Source organism: Gastrolobium bilobum, unplaced genomic scaffold (assembly GCF_033153095.1).
Source record: "Gastrolobium bilobum isolate Gb01-03AN ecotype WA unplaced genomic scaffold, APGP_CSIRO_Gbil_v1 utg6075, whole genome shotgun sequence".
NCBI classification, from domain to species: domain Eukaryota; kingdom Viridiplantae; phylum Streptophyta; class Magnoliopsida; order Fabales; family Fabaceae; genus Gastrolobium; species Gastrolobium bilobum.
This window is the reverse complement of record NW_026896808.1, coordinates 27357-45427: the sequence shown is the minus strand read 5'-3', so window position 1 is coordinate 45427 and position 18071 is coordinate 27357. Positions and strand designations below refer to the sequence as shown.

The 18071-nt window shown below is 36.5% G+C and overlaps 1 protein-coding gene across 2 annotated transcripts in view; it reads right to left on the bottom strand.

The window, feature by feature from the left end:
- LOC133302161 (guanine nucleotide exchange factor SPIKE 1) overlaps positions 1-17781 on the bottom strand; it is a 53524-nt gene extending 35743 nt beyond the window's left edge. The window contains exons 1-14 of one of the 2 annotated variants that reach the window (XM_061501910.1): positions 17563-17781; positions 17302-17464; positions 16917-17035; positions 16683-16804; positions 16530-16585; positions 16288-16385; positions 16044-16181; positions 13325-13636; positions 12499-12786; positions 11547-11714; positions 11250-11447; positions 11088-11131; positions 8324-8393; positions 7186-7347 (exon numbers count right to left, since the gene is read on the bottom strand). In XM_061501910.1, the coding sequence (XP_061357894.1) occupies positions 7186-7347; positions 8324-8393; positions 11088-11131; positions 11250-11447; positions 11547-11714; positions 12499-12786; positions 13325-13636; positions 16044-16181; positions 16288-16385; positions 16530-16585; positions 16683-16804; positions 16917-17035; positions 17302-17464; positions 17563-17622 (1998 nt within the window). In that variant the 5' untranslated portion in view covers positions 17623-17781. The remainder of the gene's footprint in view (positions 1-7185; positions 7348-8323; positions 8394-11087; positions 11132-11249; positions 11448-11546; positions 11715-12498; positions 12787-13324; positions 13637-16043; positions 16182-16287; positions 16386-16529; positions 16586-16682; positions 16805-16916; positions 17036-17301; positions 17465-17562) is intronic. The other variant, XM_061501909.1, reaches the window with a different exon arrangement.
- Between the last annotated feature and the right edge of the window lie 290 nt (positions 17782-18071).

Here is an 18071-nt window from a genome sequence, read left to right as displayed (position 1 = left end):
GATGTTTCGAGAAGAGGGTAGTGTGGTTTCGGAGGTGGGGGAAGACGACGGCGAAAGAATCCTCGTACTCAGGGACAACAATGGTAAAGGAGGCTGTATAACACTCCTGCTTCTCAGCGTGGACGCTCAGTTTGGGTGTGGTTCTATTTCTTTTTCTTTCTTTTTTTGGTACAACATTTCATTTTCTTGTATTGAACCACCAAGCCTTTTTAACCCAAATATGGGACCTGGGGTTTTGCAGGCCAAGCCCAAGTTGGTTTTTATGTATATTCCAATATGGATCTTATGTAACTGTATTTATTTTACATTTTCATTTATAGTTAATGTATATAATTACTTGTTGTAAATAATTGTATTTGTTTATTTCTTTATTTATTTATTTTCATTCTAGAATCTTCTTTGGGCTTAGCCCATTAGGTTATTTAGTCTCTTTAAATAGAGAGCAATTATACAAATGTAATATACAATATTATCAATAAGATTATCTCTTTTTTCAACTTGGTACCAGAGCTCTCGATTCTGAGGGCTCTGCTTCTGCGACTGCCGCCTTCAAAGCGGAACCCTATTTGTTTGCCTCTCACCGCCATCAAGCCGCCACGGGAAATTTTGTTTGACTCTTTTGCCAGGTTGTCAAACTCAAGAGTCTACGCAAACGCGGAAGGGTAAACCAAAATCGTAAATCGCAGAATCGTAACACAGATTGTAGAATTGTAACACAGGATAAAAAATTATATTTATATGCATATAAAGTAATATAACAAGCAAATTTAATTTAACCAACTAGCAAAATAATGTGATACAATAGTCATAATCACATTATGTCTCAAACACATAAATTCATAGCACAAAAGATCAAAATCCAAAACAAAATATCAAATATATTTTACTTAAAATCCATATTCAGAGTTATGTTAGTTATATTAAATTTTTTAACTTAAAATTTAATATCAAATATGTTTTCTTTTAATAACACAATTGATTTTTAAATAAAAAATGAGTTATTAATATACATACATAATATTAATTTAACTTTCATGTATTATAAGTGTAAAAATATTTACATTAACATTTCAAATTTCATATAATTATTAATACAATTAAATAAAGTAATAAAACATTATTATTTTCAGCATTTTTCTCTCAAATTTAAATATTAAAAGCTTTGGGCCTTCATTCAAAATAACTACTACAATTATTTTAAGGGGTTGGATAGAACCCATTGCTTTTGGACTTGGCCCATTAGGTCAATTAATTGAGCTAGCTTTTTTTGTAATACCCATTATGCCCCTCCTTTCTCTTTTCCCCTTTCACACCGCTGATGCTGATTTCTAGTGCCTACGTTCTCTTCTACAACTTAACCAGGACGAAGCACCACAACAACGATGGTTTTTGAGAACCACAGCTTCACAGAAGCTCGCATTTCTACAGAACCTCCACTTACCGGAGCCAGAGAAGGAAGTAGAGCATGAGCCAGAGAAGACGTCGTCTCTCAATGAGCAAGAACAATGGCGGCTGAACCAGGTATTTAAGGTTTTTTGTGTTAAAAAAACCCTAAATACGATGGGTTTCTGGTCAAATTTTCGGGTCCATGGGTTTTTCTCCATTTCCTTGAAATAGTTAAACTCGTAAGAGTTTACGAGTTTGCCAAAAAACACGGCGTTTCTACCGATTGAGTGCCAAAAGCGAGTTTGCAGTGAAACAGGAACGTTGAGGGTGAACAAAAGCGTAAACTCGTCCGAGTTTGCGAGTTTACTCGTGAGTTTGACAACCATGCTCTTTTGGACCGAAAGGATCTTTGTTTGACTCTTTTTCTACTGTGGTACTGTTCACTGTGCTCACTGCTCATGAGGTACTGTTCACGCAAAAAAAAAAAAAACTATTCCAAGACAGAACTTCTAGATTGTCTCCTCTTTCCAGATTTGTGTTTCCTCTTCAGTCAGACATCATTTGGATTTGTGTTTGTGTGATTTTCACCCCAACAATATGGCGGGCTCAAATGGTACATCTTCGGAATTTATTTCTATTAAGATGAGTTCGAGCGGATTCGGACTATGCTTGATTCTCTGATTAAGCCATCTACTAGTGCTTTGATTATGACTGCTATGAGCTCCACTACCCATTCTTTTCTTACTTCTTGTACTAATTTTAAAAATTCTTGGATTATCGATTATGGTACTACTGATCATATGGCTTGTTGTGCTTACTCCTTTATCTCTTATAACCCAACTATTGGCACCCATACAATAGTCGTAGCTGATGGCTCACACACATCAGTTGCAGGTTCCGGTAACATATATTTACAATCTTCCTTACATATCCAAAATGTTCTTTATATTCCCAAACCCTCCACTAATCTTCTTTCTATCCATAAAATTACCAAACATTTAAATTGCTCTGCAACTTTCTTCCCTACTCATTGTGTTTTTTAGGATCTCACCACGGGGAACACGATTGGGGGTGCTAAAGAGCAAGGTGGGCTGTACTATCTGGTGCCAAAATTTTCAGCAAAGTATGCTAAGGTTCACACTTTATTGACTCAGTCTCAGTCTACTGCCGACTCTTTGATTTGGCTCCATCATAAATGCTTGGGACATCCTCCATTTCGTTTGCTTAAATCTTTATTTCCATCATTATTTTTGTCTAAGTCTGTTAAGTGTTTTCATTGTGATGTTTGTGAGTTTGATAAACACCATCGTGTCTTTTTTCCTTCTAGTACCATTAAAAGTGTTGAGCCTTTTGATCTTGTTCATTCTGATGTTTTGGGTCCTTCTAAAGTTCCTCATGCTTCTGGTAATAAATGATTTGTTTCTTTCATTGATGATTACACTCGTGTAACTTAGGTTTATTTAATACATGAAAAATCTGAGGTACCACAGTTATTCTTTCAATTTTATAAAATGATTGAGACCCAATTTGGTAAAAGAATTAAAAGACAAAGGTCCGACAATGGTACTGAATATGTCAATCAGCGTCTTTCCAAATTCATCCAAGATCAGGGCATGATTCATGAAGTTACTTGTGTGGACACCCCTCAACAAAATGGAGATGCCGAGAGGAAGAATCGTTATCTTCTTCAAGTTACTCGTGCCTTACTTTTTCAGAATCATGTACCCAAGTGCTACTGGGGAGATGCAATTCTTACAGCAACTTTCTTAATCAACCACTTGCCCTCTCGGGTCCTTGACAATGTAAGTCCTATTCACTCAATGACTTCATTCTTTCCCTCTGTTCCCTCTATGCAGAGTCTTCAGCCACGAGTGTTTAGGTGTATTGTCTTTGTCCACGTTCATAAATATCTTCGTAGTAAGTTGGATCCTAGGGCTCTCAAATGTATCTTCCTTGGTTATGCCCCTGATAAGAAAGGCTACAAGTGTTATCATCCTGCTAATCAAAAATTCTTTGTCTAAATGGATGTCACATTTCATGAATTTGAGTCCTTTTTCCCAAGTCCTCATCCTCAGGAGGAGAGCAGTTCTTCAGTAGATTCATCACCTTTATTCTTTAAGTATGGACCTTCCATATCTTCTCCTACACCTCTTCCTTCTGTTTCTAATTCTTCTGTGTGTGACTCATCTGATAAATCAAAAATACGAATGATTGTGACACCTGAGTTGGTATATCATATGAGAAAGCAGCCCACACTGCTTCACAAACAACCCCAATCGCTTGAACCAATGTCAAGTCCTAAATCTCTTGTTTCTGATCCTTATATTATTACTTCTCCTGTTTCTAAACCTAATATTGTTGTCTCTAATGATTTGCTTGTTGCTTCTAATAGCTTACCCAGTACCTCTGATGACTTACCTATTACCCTAAGAAAAGGGAAAAGATCTCGTACCCAACATCATATCTCTCATTTTGTCTCTTCTACTAACCTTTATGTGCAGCACAAAAGTTTTATTTCAACAGTAGATTCTATCTCAATCCCAAAATCAGTACATGAAGCATTAAAAGATGAGAATTGGGCTCGAGCCATGCAAGATGAGATGAATGTCTTGGAGAAAAATAAAATATGGCAGGTTGTTTATAGACCAGATGGAAAAAAGCACTAGGGTGCAGATGGGTTTATGCCTTGAAATATAATTCTGATGGTACTCTTGAGAGATGTAAGGCTTAGTTAGTTGCCAAGAGTTACACTCAAACATAGGGCATTGATTATGAAAAAAACATTTGCCCCAGTTGCAAAGATGAATACTGTGAGAGCTTTATTGTCGCTTGTTGCCCATTACAACTGGGATATGAATCAATTTAATGTGAAAAATGCTTTCCTTAATGGCGAGTTAGAAGAAGAAGTCTACATGGAAATCTCACCTTGCTTTGGCTCTATGGATGGAAGAAATAAAGTTTGCAGGTTAAAAAAGGCCTTGTATGGATTGAAACAGTCTCCTCGTGCCTGGTTTGAGAGATTTACTAAAGTTATGCTGGCCTTAGGATATAAACAAAATCAAGGAGATCACACACTATTCTTCAAGTACTCCCAAGATAGGAAGCTAACTGTGCTCCTTGTATATGTTGATGAAATTATTATAACAGGTGATGATACTGCGGAGAAACATTTTCTCAAGCACGGCTAGCCTCTGAGTTTGAAATTAAAGATCTTGGGAGGGATTGAAATATTTCCTAGGGATAGAGGTAGCTCATTCAAAGGAATTAATTTTTATCAGCTAGAGAAAATATGTTCTTGATCCTCTTAAAGAATCGGGAAAACTTGAGTGTAAACCCTCTAGCACTCCTATTGCTCCAGCGTCAGGATACCACTCCAAAGCAGATTGTGTGGTTGGTGTAGGAAGTAGAGTTGGTTGTTGTGCAGCAATCATTGCTTGAGGAACAGCAATTTCAACAGGCTGATAAATATACTGATAAAGACGCTGATATAGGTTCTGTTGTGGTTGCCGATACTGGTTCTGTTATGGTTGACAAGTAAATTGATGTTGCTTTGGTGGAACTTAAAAAAATGAGCTAGTGTATTAACTGTGGGAGGTGGAAGCGTTGGCACAAAGTTCTCATCAAACATGTACCAACAAGAGTGGACATCGTGTCTAAACTTGCAAAACAGCTAGCAATGTACGTTCGTACGAGTTCCACGACCTCTACCTCTATTTAATCATCCTCTATACCTTCCACGATCTGTGTTAGGAGCATTGAAGTGACCTGGAAGATGAGAACCTGAAGTCTGGTTCAATTGGTCCATGCTCTATTCACTGTTTGAAGATACAGAGTTGAACAGAGGATTTTGTTGCACTGGTTTTTGAGCTTGAGCGACATTCAGAGACTGGATCAGCAAGCAAACTTTCACTCTGTTTCAGTAAGAGTTGTTCATAATCCATTAGATCCACAGCGATATCAGCAAGTGAGCATGCCTTTTCACGACTCTGCACGTTCAGAACAAATGAATTATACTCTGAAGGTAAACCTTCAAGGATATAATTGATGTGATCTTCTTCTGAGACTAGATTTCAAATCGCTTTCAAGGGGTTACACAAAGATTTGATTCTGGAAAGATACTCAGACACTGATTTCGTGCCTTTCTTGATAAAACGAAGGTCAGATCTAAGTTGCCTAGCCTTAAATTTCATTTTTTTCCATGAAACATCTTGTGAATTTAATCCCAAGCCTCATGTGAATGCTTAACTCCTAAAATTTTGTTCATTACAGGCTCTGAAATAGTTGAAAGCAACTAGGGCAGCAACATTTGATCTTGCATAAGCCACTCCTGAAATGCAGGATTTACTGCTTCGTTCTCGCGATATTCCTCTGTCAAGAAATTCAGCGGAATCTTCGAATTAACCATAAATTTGTGAAACTGATGTGTACTAATGATAGGTTCAACAATTTGGTTCCAAAACAAGTAATTATCGTATGAGTTTTACTAAAATCTGATAGTTGAAAAGTGTAAGAGCTTTATTCTCCATCGTTCCACTTCGAACAGTTTGGTTTGCACCACTCTGAACACTGTTGCTATGATTTGCTGATGAAGTTTTGTAACAGAAGCCATTGAAGAGGAAATGGATCAGGCCCTCAAAAAGAGAGCTCTCATACCATATCAGAGTTTGATGGAGGGGAAGAGAGAGAGAGAGGAGAGAGAGAATGAGAAAGCCATTCTTTCATATTATGATTCTTAATTGAGCGAGATACAGAGAAGCTCTATTTATAGAGCAAGAGAGTCTAACAGATCAGAAACTAATAGATCTAACAAACTGAAGTAATTACAAACAGAAAAGGAGAATATATACTATACATCCAGAAGTAAAATAACAAAGTACATTAGTAAACTAAACTAATGCTAACAAAGCTAAAGCTTACAATATATCTAATATGTATGATGTATATTCCTACCAAAGAGCAGACTGCAGATATCCTCACTAAGGGCCTACACTGGCCATCCTTTGAAGACCTGATTGGCAAGTTGAGAATGATCAACATTTACCTCCCAACTTGAGGGGGAGTGTAGGAAATTAGGATTAGAATCTTTCCGCTTTTATTTCCTATTAATTCGTTATTAAATACGATAGGGCTGGCTGATGACTCATTGTTGAGTCATTCCTATCTATTTTTTTCTCATTTACTCTTATATATATACCCCTATCAATGTAAATCATTGTATCAATTCAGAAAAAAACATTTTTTCATATTTCAAAAATTATCGCTAAATCAACCAACAGAAGAAAGACAAGCACAAACGCACAAAGAAAATAATCTAAACATGTAGAAAAATTAATAAAACTGCTCTCAAATATTTCCATGACCAGGCCACTCGATCAACAAACAATATGAAGATCACCCTAAGGAAACAAAATCCATAAATTAATCCAGGTTAAGCTGTAAGAAAGCAACATACATTTTTTTACTATAAACAGAAGAGCAATTTAACAACATGTGTGAGAAACAGCGATAAGGGGAGAGAGAGAAGATTTAAGGTTTCCAAGCACTTTCTTTTCATTTTTGTATAACTGAAAACAATTTTTGATCATACAGGCAGGCAGTATAATCAAGCACAAAGCAAGCATACCTTGACATACCCAGAAACCTAATGAAAAAACTCTCCCGTTCAAAAAGGTATAAAAAAAAGCCCCCAATAATGAGTTCAAAATATATAAAACCGATAGAAGCACAGGAGAAACAATTAATACAAACAAGAAAGAAGACCCAAGTCATACCAAAAGTGAAGCTGGACAAAAAAGATACCTCCAGTAGTTCAGAACCCCAAGGTGGACTTGTTCGAAGAGTGTGTCGATCATATTCAAGAAAGAAATCTCGAATGCGTTCATTGATAGGGTATAAAGAAGAACATAGCCGTAAACGCAGTCTGAAGACATTTTTCCCATCTTCCAAATAATCCAATCTCTCCTATCAAAAAAAAAAAATATATAAAATAGCACAAGTTCAACCACGTAATTGCATAAAACAATCCAGAACTACATAAACTCAAGTGCAGTATAATATAATATCAAACATCTTTTTACAATTCTCAAGACCGGCAACCATCATAACAAGAATTAGACAACCATCTTAATCGTTTAATAATGCATGAAGCAGCATCTTCATAAAAAAGACTCTCTTTATTTAACCCCGACTAGTGAGGGTAAACAGCATACTGGTAATAACAAAAAAATGTTAAGTTTCAGAGAGATGGCAAAAGAAAATTTTATTGATATATGCATGATCTGGATAGTTAAAAAAAAGTTAAAACCACTCCCCGTTAAACCCGACTAACGAGTGTGGAGTGGAGGTAATCCTTGTACGCAGCCTTACCCTTGCATAATTGCAAATAGGCTGTTTCTTGGATTCGAACCCATGACCTTTCGGTCATAAAAGAACAACTTTACCACTGCTCCGGTTCACCCCCTTTATGATCTGGATGTTTATAGATAAATATATTAGAGTAAGCTTACTGGCAAGTCACAGAAATATACAGAAAGAAAGTAGAAAACACTTCTTTATCACAAATCAGTCACTTAAGGAAGTTTGGATATTTGGACGGAAGGGAAATGAAAAAGGAAGAGAATGAGAGGTTTAGTAATAAGTTTATTTTCTTTGGATGTTTAAAATCCTCCAAAATTAGGGGGACTTTAAAATGTTCATAAAAAACAATAAGGGAGGGTCATGGAAGATCACATGATGATTTCTCATTTTCTTCTCCCCATTTTATTAAACTGACAGACATGAGGAATGTTTTAATTAAACCTTCCCTTCCCCTCCCTTTTCCTCCCTTCACAATCCCAAAATACCCATAGGTTCACACTACCAAAGAGAAAGGGATAAAAAGTAACACGTACAAGTCGATTAACATATACAGGTATACACTAATATTATAAACACATACCCGTCCTGTATCTTGGAGATAATGAGGAACCAACTCTCTCATAATTGGAAGATTTATCTCTGATCGCAGCCTGTATAGAACAACAAACATAATTACAAGTGTAAGTTTTGAAGACATCATTGATTCTGACAATATAAAAGAAAAGAGGGGGCAGCGAAAACACGATCACATAATGGACAAAATATCAATTATCATTAAGAGAGAAATTAAACCCATAAGAGACGCAATTAAAGATTTACAACACAACATGGGTCACAGTTATTACTATTTTGTAAATAATTTCTTCAGGTTTGTATTATAACAGTCCCACATCTATTACATTTGTAATTATTGTAACTAGAATTGGTTATTAAATTGAGCTTTATTAAATTCTAGGAAAGTTTTTTAAAGTTTAGTATATATTTTGTAATGTAGTGTATAGTTTTGAATCATTCAAAATAATTTTCAGGTTTCACCCATTCAAGTTGGTACCAGAGCTCCCAATATGGGGAGACTCTGCATCTGCAAATTATTCCTAGCCTGCCTTTACCGCAGCTTCCATAGCAGTCACCTTCATTGTAGCTGGTCTCCTCCCTTTGTTTACATCTTCATCATGCTCAGGACTCCATTTGCACCATCAGCTGCCCACTGCCCACTATTGTCCCTCCAACTTCTTCGAGAAATGACCTCAACAAGTGGTTTACCACCTCCTGACCATCCAACCACTACCAGGGACCCATTCACATGCCCTCTAGCCTCAGCTTGCTCATTTTGGGAATGACCAAGGCCCTAGTAGCGCAGGAGGGATCAAGGGAATTCACCACAGCTAGGCCAACTTGACTTCTTCAGATTCTATGACTACGTACAAGGTCTCAAAGTGGCAGATGATATTCTATAGTATGTCATTTCATTTAAGGTGGCAGATGGTTCTCAAAATTGGCTTCAACATATGCATCTTGGACATTCCTTTATTCCTTCGTTAAAGTTTATATTTCCTTTTTTAATTTCAAAAGAGTAAATTGAGTCTTTTGATTGTGATACTTGTAAGTTTGCTAAACATCACCGCGTAAACTTTTCTCCTAATTCTAATTAAAGTGTTCAACCTTCTATGTGTGCTATGTGTTCAACTTTTCTCCTAATTCCCTTATTTGTTACTAAACTCCGCCTACGTGTGCTTGCATACATGGTCTGTCCCAAGCCAGGATAAAGGAAGAGGGTTGGCGCCAGGTGTAGCAAACCAGCCATAAAAAGCAGCTATATTTATGAGATGAACCCTTATGATTTTTCGTTGAGGCGTACCCTTCATAGCACCACGTTGCATCGGGGCCCGGGTGTAGCAAAAAATGGGCTAGGTCCCTTGCCACACGGAAAGGCGCTACATCGGGCCCTGGGTGTAGTGATAAATGAGCTAGGGTCCTTGCCTCAAGGCAAGGTGCCAGGTCTTCACCCGAATTTGGTGAGAAATATGACAAGGTCCCAACACGTGGCAGGCAATACAGCCCAGGGGTTAAGGATGCGATTGGAAATTTGGAACAAAGGCACCTTAACAGGTAAATTGAGGGAGTTAGCAGATGTTTTTGCTAGAAGAAAAGTGAATATTGTTTGCTTGCAGGAAACTAAGTGGGTTGGAGAAAAGGACAAGGAAGTGGATGGAACTGGTTTCAAGTTATGGTACATAGGTATAAACAAGAGTCGAAATGGTGTTAAAATCATGCTCGACAAAAGTTTCTGAGAAAAAGTTGTTGACTTCAAAACGAAAGGCGACAGGATTATTCTGGTTAAGCTTGTTGTGGGTGATTTAAACTTGAATATTCTCAGTGTGTATGCACCCCAAGTTGGATTGCAACCAAATGATAAAAGCCAATTTTGGGAAGACTTGGAGGAGGTTTTGAGGGTCATACCACGAGAGGAGAAGAATTTCTTAGAAAGAGATCTAAATGGTCATGTTGATAAAAGCAATGGAGGATTTGATAGAATTCATGGAGGTTTTGGCTATGGGACAAGAAACAAGACTGGAGAAGATATCTTGAATGTTGCACTCGCCTACGACTGGATACTAAAGAACACCTTTTTTCGAAAAAAGGAGTCATATCTAATCACATATCATAGTGGCCAAAATCGTAGTCAGATTGATTTCTTTGTGGCTAGAAGAGAAGATAGAACTTCTTCTGTAGACTGTAAAGTCTACCCTGGAGAGTGTGTCGCTACGCAACATAAGTTGGTAGTCCGGGAGGTTCGATTCAACAAAGTACTTATATTGAGGAAGAGGGCCCAGAACCCAAGGATAAGATAGTAGAAGCTTAAGGAGGAAAAAGAGAGAGAGTTCAATGAAAGAATGTTGCATAAAGGAGTTTGATGGAGGAGCAAATGTAATATGGAATGAGATGGCTATGTGTATTCATAATATGGGAAGGAGGGTGTTGGGAGAAAGCAAAGAAAATGGATTTCATACAAAGGAAACTTGGTAATGAAATGGAGAGGTGCAAGAGGCAATTAAACAGAAGAAGGAATACTTTAGATCTTTGCATAAAAGTCCCAATGAAGAGAACTTGCAAATGTTTAGATTGGCGAGAAAAAATGCAAAGAAAGCAGTGCGGGAATTTGGTTTGGCTAAGGAGTAGCATGCTTGCAATAACCATTATAGTCATTAAAGTTTTAATTGACATTTGTATTATAGCAGTCCATTTGGTTTGGCTAAGCAACAGCAGTCTGGCAAGAACTCTCATTAGCAAAATAAACATTCAAGTCTAACCAAAGAAAGTAAAATCAAATAAAGAGAACGTACTGAGCATGTGATGATAAAGGAAGTGCGGAGTATCCAATTACCACCTGGAAAAATTAAAAAGGATAATCAATTCAAAAGAATCAATAAGCAGCCCTAGACAACCAGCCATAAAGAGCATGAATAAAAAACAAGAAATAAAGTGGAACACCTAAACGAACTTACAGGCTTAGGAGCTTCCAATTTTGTTTGCAGATCAACATGAAAGAAAGTAAATAGAAGGTGATGCATTGGTGTCCACATAGCAGGAAGGGAAAGTTTTATTTCATCATGGTAAGAAGCAACCCTAGCCCCAACAGCAACTTGGGTGTGACCCCACTTCTGAAATGATGCATCAAAAACTGGATCTCTAGGGTACACTGCCTGAGTAGATTAGTCACACCCAAAAAACAAATAAAATAAAATTAAGTATAGCACGGACCATGACTTGCCACAAAAGAACACAAAAATGAAGACCATTACCTCCAAGGCCTGTCGACGAATATCACCATCATCCTCCCTGAGCTCAACCCGTATAAATAAATTCCTTTTCCTACCCAAACTTACAGTCAACGGATACACATACAGGCAGTGAAAAAGTTGCAAAAAAGGCTCGTTTCTTGTTGTAGTGCGGAAGTCAAAAGCATGGAACTATAAGTTGATCAATATAGAGCATATTAGCAGAGATATGGCATATAGAAATGAGATTAACTTAACCACAGAATCATGAAATACCTTCACAACTTTAACAAAATTAAGCACCATTGGCATTTACTATCTTAACCAAACACGATATAGACTAGTAAGATTTATATATTCCTCAAGAAGTGCTCAGCAAGAGAAGTGGAATTAAGAATTACCAAGTGTCGAAAATTAAACTCTCCTTGAAGTGATTAGGGATTGTACAGAAGTTCCCTTTTCACCTACCATTAATTAGAAATAAACCATTTAAAAATGAACCTCTACCATTGCATATGTCCAAATTTACATAATTATACCATGTGCAGACCACACCCTTATATATGCATTTCAGCATAACTTGGTTAAAGAGTTACTTACTTATAACAGCTAGTAACTTCATTCCCTGAATCAACTCAATGATGATAAAACTTAATCTACTCAATAACTTTGGAAAAGAGTTACTTATAACAGCTAATAACTTCATTCTCGTAATCTACTCAATAATGATAAAACTTAACAGCTAGATACACCACAAAGCTATTCCCTTGATCATACACTCAAATATCTAGAACCACCACTATCTTCCTTGCAAAGACTCTAAAGAACCTATCGATTGAGAACTTGGCTACACAAATGAACTTTTAAGATAAAAAAATTGTTACCATGAATAGCTTAAACAGTACATTTTACACTAAAATTTAACTTTAATGGGTAACTATGGGGTGTTAAATCAGTCATAAGACATAATGCTTACATCATCAGCATTAAAATCTGAATTTCCATGTTGATTTGCTCCATTTCCTGAAACTTCTTTCCCGTCGTAGACATTCCACCTGGAGATACTACCTTGAGGATCATCACCACCAGTACTTGGATACTTTCCAGATGATGAATCTGCAATATGATCCCCTGGATCAACAGAATCATTGGTTGTACTACCGGTTTCTGATACATTTTCCAAATCAGCTTGGGAAATCTGATGCTTTTCAATTTCCAGTCTCAAAACACCTTTGACAGGTTTATGCACTTTACGCTTGGGATCCTTGACATTTTTTAAGAATTACCAGCCAAAAGGAACAAATCAGTGCAAAAAACACTAATTTTAAAATCATTGCAGTCATATAGTAATTTGTCTTCTCAAGGAAAGAGAAAAGGACAGTCAGCAAGAACTCATACTTAAAAGTATAACAACTAGTGGCACAGCATAGTGTCCAATAGATTAAATAGATCAAGTGCAGATTTTCTGTTTTTTTTTTTTTTATTGCAGCCCAAAAAATAAGACCAACTAAAAACAAGTTAGATCACATTGAATGGAAGAAACAAATCATAAAGAATGACAAAATCACAATTTAACATTTATTTAGATGGAGGAACATAATAACAAACCCATACAAGAGCAAAAAATCAATAATATTCAATGGATACTGAACGATTGCAATATTGTCACATGTAAATTGTCAAAGTCAATAATATCACTTAAAATTACTACAAATAGCACCAAACTTTAGCCAGAATTTTTATCCCTTCAATTCAGTCACGTAGAAGAAAAGTCTCAACCAAATGAAACCTGACACACACACCTGAAGTGATTCCTCAGTATAGCTTTCTTTGACTTTATTCAAGTTTGAAACCTCAACTATAACAGAATTTCCATTTGAGTAACTCAGCTTCCCATCTAAAGAGATTTTTGCACTAGTCTCAAAAACACCTTCATGGGAACTTGAACCAGAAACACTTGGAGCAAGAGGGCTGCTTGGAGAAGCAGGCCCAGCCGAAGCTGCGCCAATACTGCTATCAAATAACGATACAATGGCCCATGCAAAGGACTCTTTGTAAGGCATGATTTGAGACCACACCTGCAATTTTTGCTTCTCTCTCTCAGTCAAGTGCACCTGTTCAAGTGAAGTTAACGTTAAAGCACAAGCAAATTTCTGACAATATATCATTTCATGCACGAATACCAATTACTCTGCAAATTATATACTAAAATAAGCAAGCTTCCACAGAGCAAACCAGAATTCAAAGAACATATTTATTTCTAGAAGAAAAATCAAGTCATACTGGAAAATGCATATTTATACCCTGCTTCTCTTTTGTTAATTAATAATTTAAAGAAATTGAAAGAATAAAAGAGTACACATCAGCTTTCAGAGAAACAAAAGACAACTAACACCCTTCTTACTGTAAAGAAAATAGAATACTGTCTAACACTCGCAATGTTTGGCTGAATTGCTTGGGTGGCAACTCAACAAACACTCTTCATCTATCTATATACAAAGAGAGAATAAATGCATTTGATATTTACAAGAGACAATTACTCTCCTAGATGAATATTTCCAATGCATCTTTAATTCCTAGTGCACCATAGACAAACTAACACCACCCTTCTTACTGTAAAGAAAATAGAATACTGTCTAACACTCGCAGTGTTTGGCTGAATTGCTTGGGTGGCAACTCAACAAACACTCTTCATCTATCTATATACAAAGAGAGAATAAATGCATTTGATATTTACAAGAGACAATTACTCTCCTAGATGAATATTTCCAATGCATCTTTAATTCCTAGTGCACCATAGACAAACTAACACCACCCTTCTTACTGTAAAGAAAATAGAATACTGTCTAACACACGCAACGTTTGGTTGAATTGCTTGGGTTGCAACTCAAAAAAACTCTTCATCTATTTATATACAAATAGAGAATTTACAAGCGACATTTACTATCCTAGATTATTATTTCCAATGCATCTTTAATTCCTAGTGCACCATAAAATAATAATTAAATCATTAAACGGGAATTTATATGCAATTAAGAGGCTAAATTAGGCAAAAAGTCTAATTTTGAGCTAAGTCATTTTTCGTGACAAAAGTGCAAATATTGAAAGTTTTGAGGCAAATTTGCAATTATGCCAAAGTTAGTGAGACCCTAGAACTATTTATGTGCAGTACACCCCCCTCAAGCTTGGATCTCATCTCCTTTGTTTGGAGCTATTGAGGTAATGGCCTAAGACTCTCTTTGAGTTTCTTGAGAATTTATAAACCTAGGGTTTCGTGAAATTGGGGAAATTGTGATTGGTGGGTTTATATGTATTAATAATGTAACTCTTGCACATTTTTTTTTACCAAAAAGATTAATAATATTTCAATTTTTTTCTCTTTCAACTTATACAAAGAGAGAATAAATGCATTTGATATTTACAAAAGAAAATTATTTTCCTAGATGATTATTACAAATGCATCTTTAATTCCTAGTGTACCACTATCTCTATTAATCACTAATTATGATGGCTCAGCTTCCCAACACCATATTACATTTGTTTTCTACGGTTTCGCACAGTTACCAATATCTCAAAATCTTCTCATTTCTATCCCCATGAAATAAAATATGTCAAAAAACAATTAATAAATAGATGTGATTGGAACTAAATATTTTAACAAAGAGAAATGTTTTTCTCATGTTACATAAAAAAGCTTATCTCGTGTTACACACCTATCGAAATCCGAGCCAATATTTCTTTTTTTTTCTTTTTTTAAAATGTAAAAAACCAATTTAACCTAAAAGCTTAAGTTGTTGGGTGAAGCTACATTACTGGTTTTATATATCTCTAACACACCCCCTCACATGAAAGCTCATTGGGCTTGAAAGATGGACAGTACATAGGCTCACCTACTTGTGTTAAGAAACTCCACAAGACTTGATTAATTAATTAAATGGGGGCAATGAGGATCGAATCCATGATGTGAGGTTCTAATACCATGTAAAAAACCAATTCAACCCAAAAGTTTAAGCTATTGGGTGAGGCTACATTAATTGTTTTATATATCTCTAACATAAAATAAGGATGATCTTCAAGCACAATGGATCAAATCACTCAAAACAAAATAAAAGTACTAAGTATTGCAAACTTCAAGGGTCTACAACCTCGATGCCCAAGGCTTTCAAGAGGCACCTAGTCTCTCCATCTCCATCCTCCTTCTCCCTAAATATATTAGAATTCCAATAAATATAGGATCAATCATCCTTAATTATAAAATAACAAGGCAAATTTTAATGCACAAGGCTCCCTGACTTGCGAGGGTAGGGGTGAGGGTCGATTGTACACAGTTTTACACTTGCATTTTTGCAAAAAGGTCGTCTCCCAAACTCAAACATGTAATCTTCCTATCACAAAGAACAACCTTATCGTTGCTCCAAGACCCGCCTTTACCCTCAATTACATAATCAATCACCAATAAATTGACACCATAAATACAAAATCACCTATGATTGATACACGAAGAAAAATATCAATACATACTGGATCTTTACGTGAATAAACAGAAGGAGTAACCCCGCCTTCTTCAGTAGCATGCTTCTCCAACTGGATTAACAAACAAACTGAAGCAGATGGCGCATCTAAGTAAAAGACTGCACGAGGTTCATGTGTAATTTTGGCCTGGAAATTGTGAAAATGGGAATATACCCATTAATTTCATGTATTTAAAAAGGAAAAAAAATACATATCCAAGAAAATTTGATAAAATTGATCTGGTATAGCTTACATCCTGCATTTCAGTAGGTAAGATATGAAAGTAAAAGTCTTCTGACAATTTTTCTCTTCTCTCCTTATTGTATAAGCAAATTGTACCATAAAATGGTTCTACAAAACAGAGAACAAAAATAAGCTTTGAGTCAGAAACTTGAATCCACCTTCAGCCTAAACACTAAAAACTAAATTACAGCAACACAGAGAGGAAGCAATTCATCTACATTATCCCACCAATACCAATAGCAAAGCACTCACCAACTAATACTGCTTGAAATTGTAAAGACTGAACTTTTACAGAGACCTTCATTCCACTGAGATGCCGAGCAGAAAAAGAACAACAAAGAAAAACTCAGTTGAGAAAAAATGAAAAGAAAAGCAGACAAAAAAATCATTCTACTCAGAAACAACATCTCAGGACGGTCATACTGTGATATAGGAGCTTCCGGTATCCGTTGTCCAAATATCAATGACCTCTCATTTTCCCAATCAAATGCTGGCTCATAAGCGGGAAGAGGAGACTGACCAATATGCTGCATAATAAATTAAAAGAAAAAAAAAAAGCACAAAACAAAATCAGAATTGATATTGTTTCGAAATACAATCACCCAATATAATTAAAACATGGAACTAAACCCCAACAACCTTTGGAACATCCGAGTCACCATCTGCCGCTTCCATAAATTGCCTTCCTGAAGTACTAGGAATGTCATCTTCATTTATATCTTCACCCTTCGTTCGCCTTGCACCAGCAAGCCGCATTTCTGCGCACACCATTCAAATTAAAAAAATAAATAAATAACTTTGCAACAATCACTAAAGTTAAATCACAGCATCCACATTCCACAGCAAGTAGATCATTTCAAAACCTAGAGCCCACCCACATGCTAATAGTTTTCCTCAACTATATAAACACACTCACATTCAAATTCACAGCACGCACTCTCCCAACACTAAGTCACACTTTTTTCAAACCCCATTTCATCATTTTAAAACAAAATAACAATAATCAATAAAAAAAGCGAAATACCGGTCTCAATGTCAGTGTCAGGGCCCTCGTATATCTGGTTTTGAAACGACGGCGTACCGAGGCTATCGTAGTGGCCATACTTGTTATCATCCTTGACCCAATCCGTGGTGTAGCAGTGAACCAGTTCATTGAGGTGTGGCCACTGCTCCAGATTCTCGTCGAACTGCACAAACAAGGAAACAAGTCACACGTCACATCAAACACACCGTTTGGAGAGCACTCACTCCGCCCGAGGACTTTACACGAGACACGGTCACCTACCTTGTTGCGCCACCTGGTTGTGGCCGGTGTGGAATCCCGGCGGTGCCGGAGATGAAGCATTGCAGATCTAGGGTTTTTCTCCGGCAAGGGTGGAGAAATCGAAGACCGAGAGTGAGATAAGGTTGTTTTGGTCTCAAATGCTAAAGAGAGTAGACGTAAGCTGGAGCATTTGCTGGATCTGAGGCAGAAGAAGAAGATGATGATTAAGCATTGCGAGGATTGGGAATAGACAGAGAGAGAAGCAGAAGAGGTAGGTTACCTATGCAAGGAAGTGCAGGGAAGCGAGAGAAACAAGTCAAAAGAAGTCCAAAGAGAGAAAACGCCAAAGAGGGCTCATTTGTACACAGGGGAGAGGTGTCGGACCCAATGTCTCTTTCTAATATTATTTCCAACTTGCTTGATATTCTATTTTGTTTTGTTTTTTATATACTTCTGAGATAAATGTTTATTTGATATTTCAAAAACAAAAATATAATATGTTTAATCCTCCAAAATATCACTTTAATGGA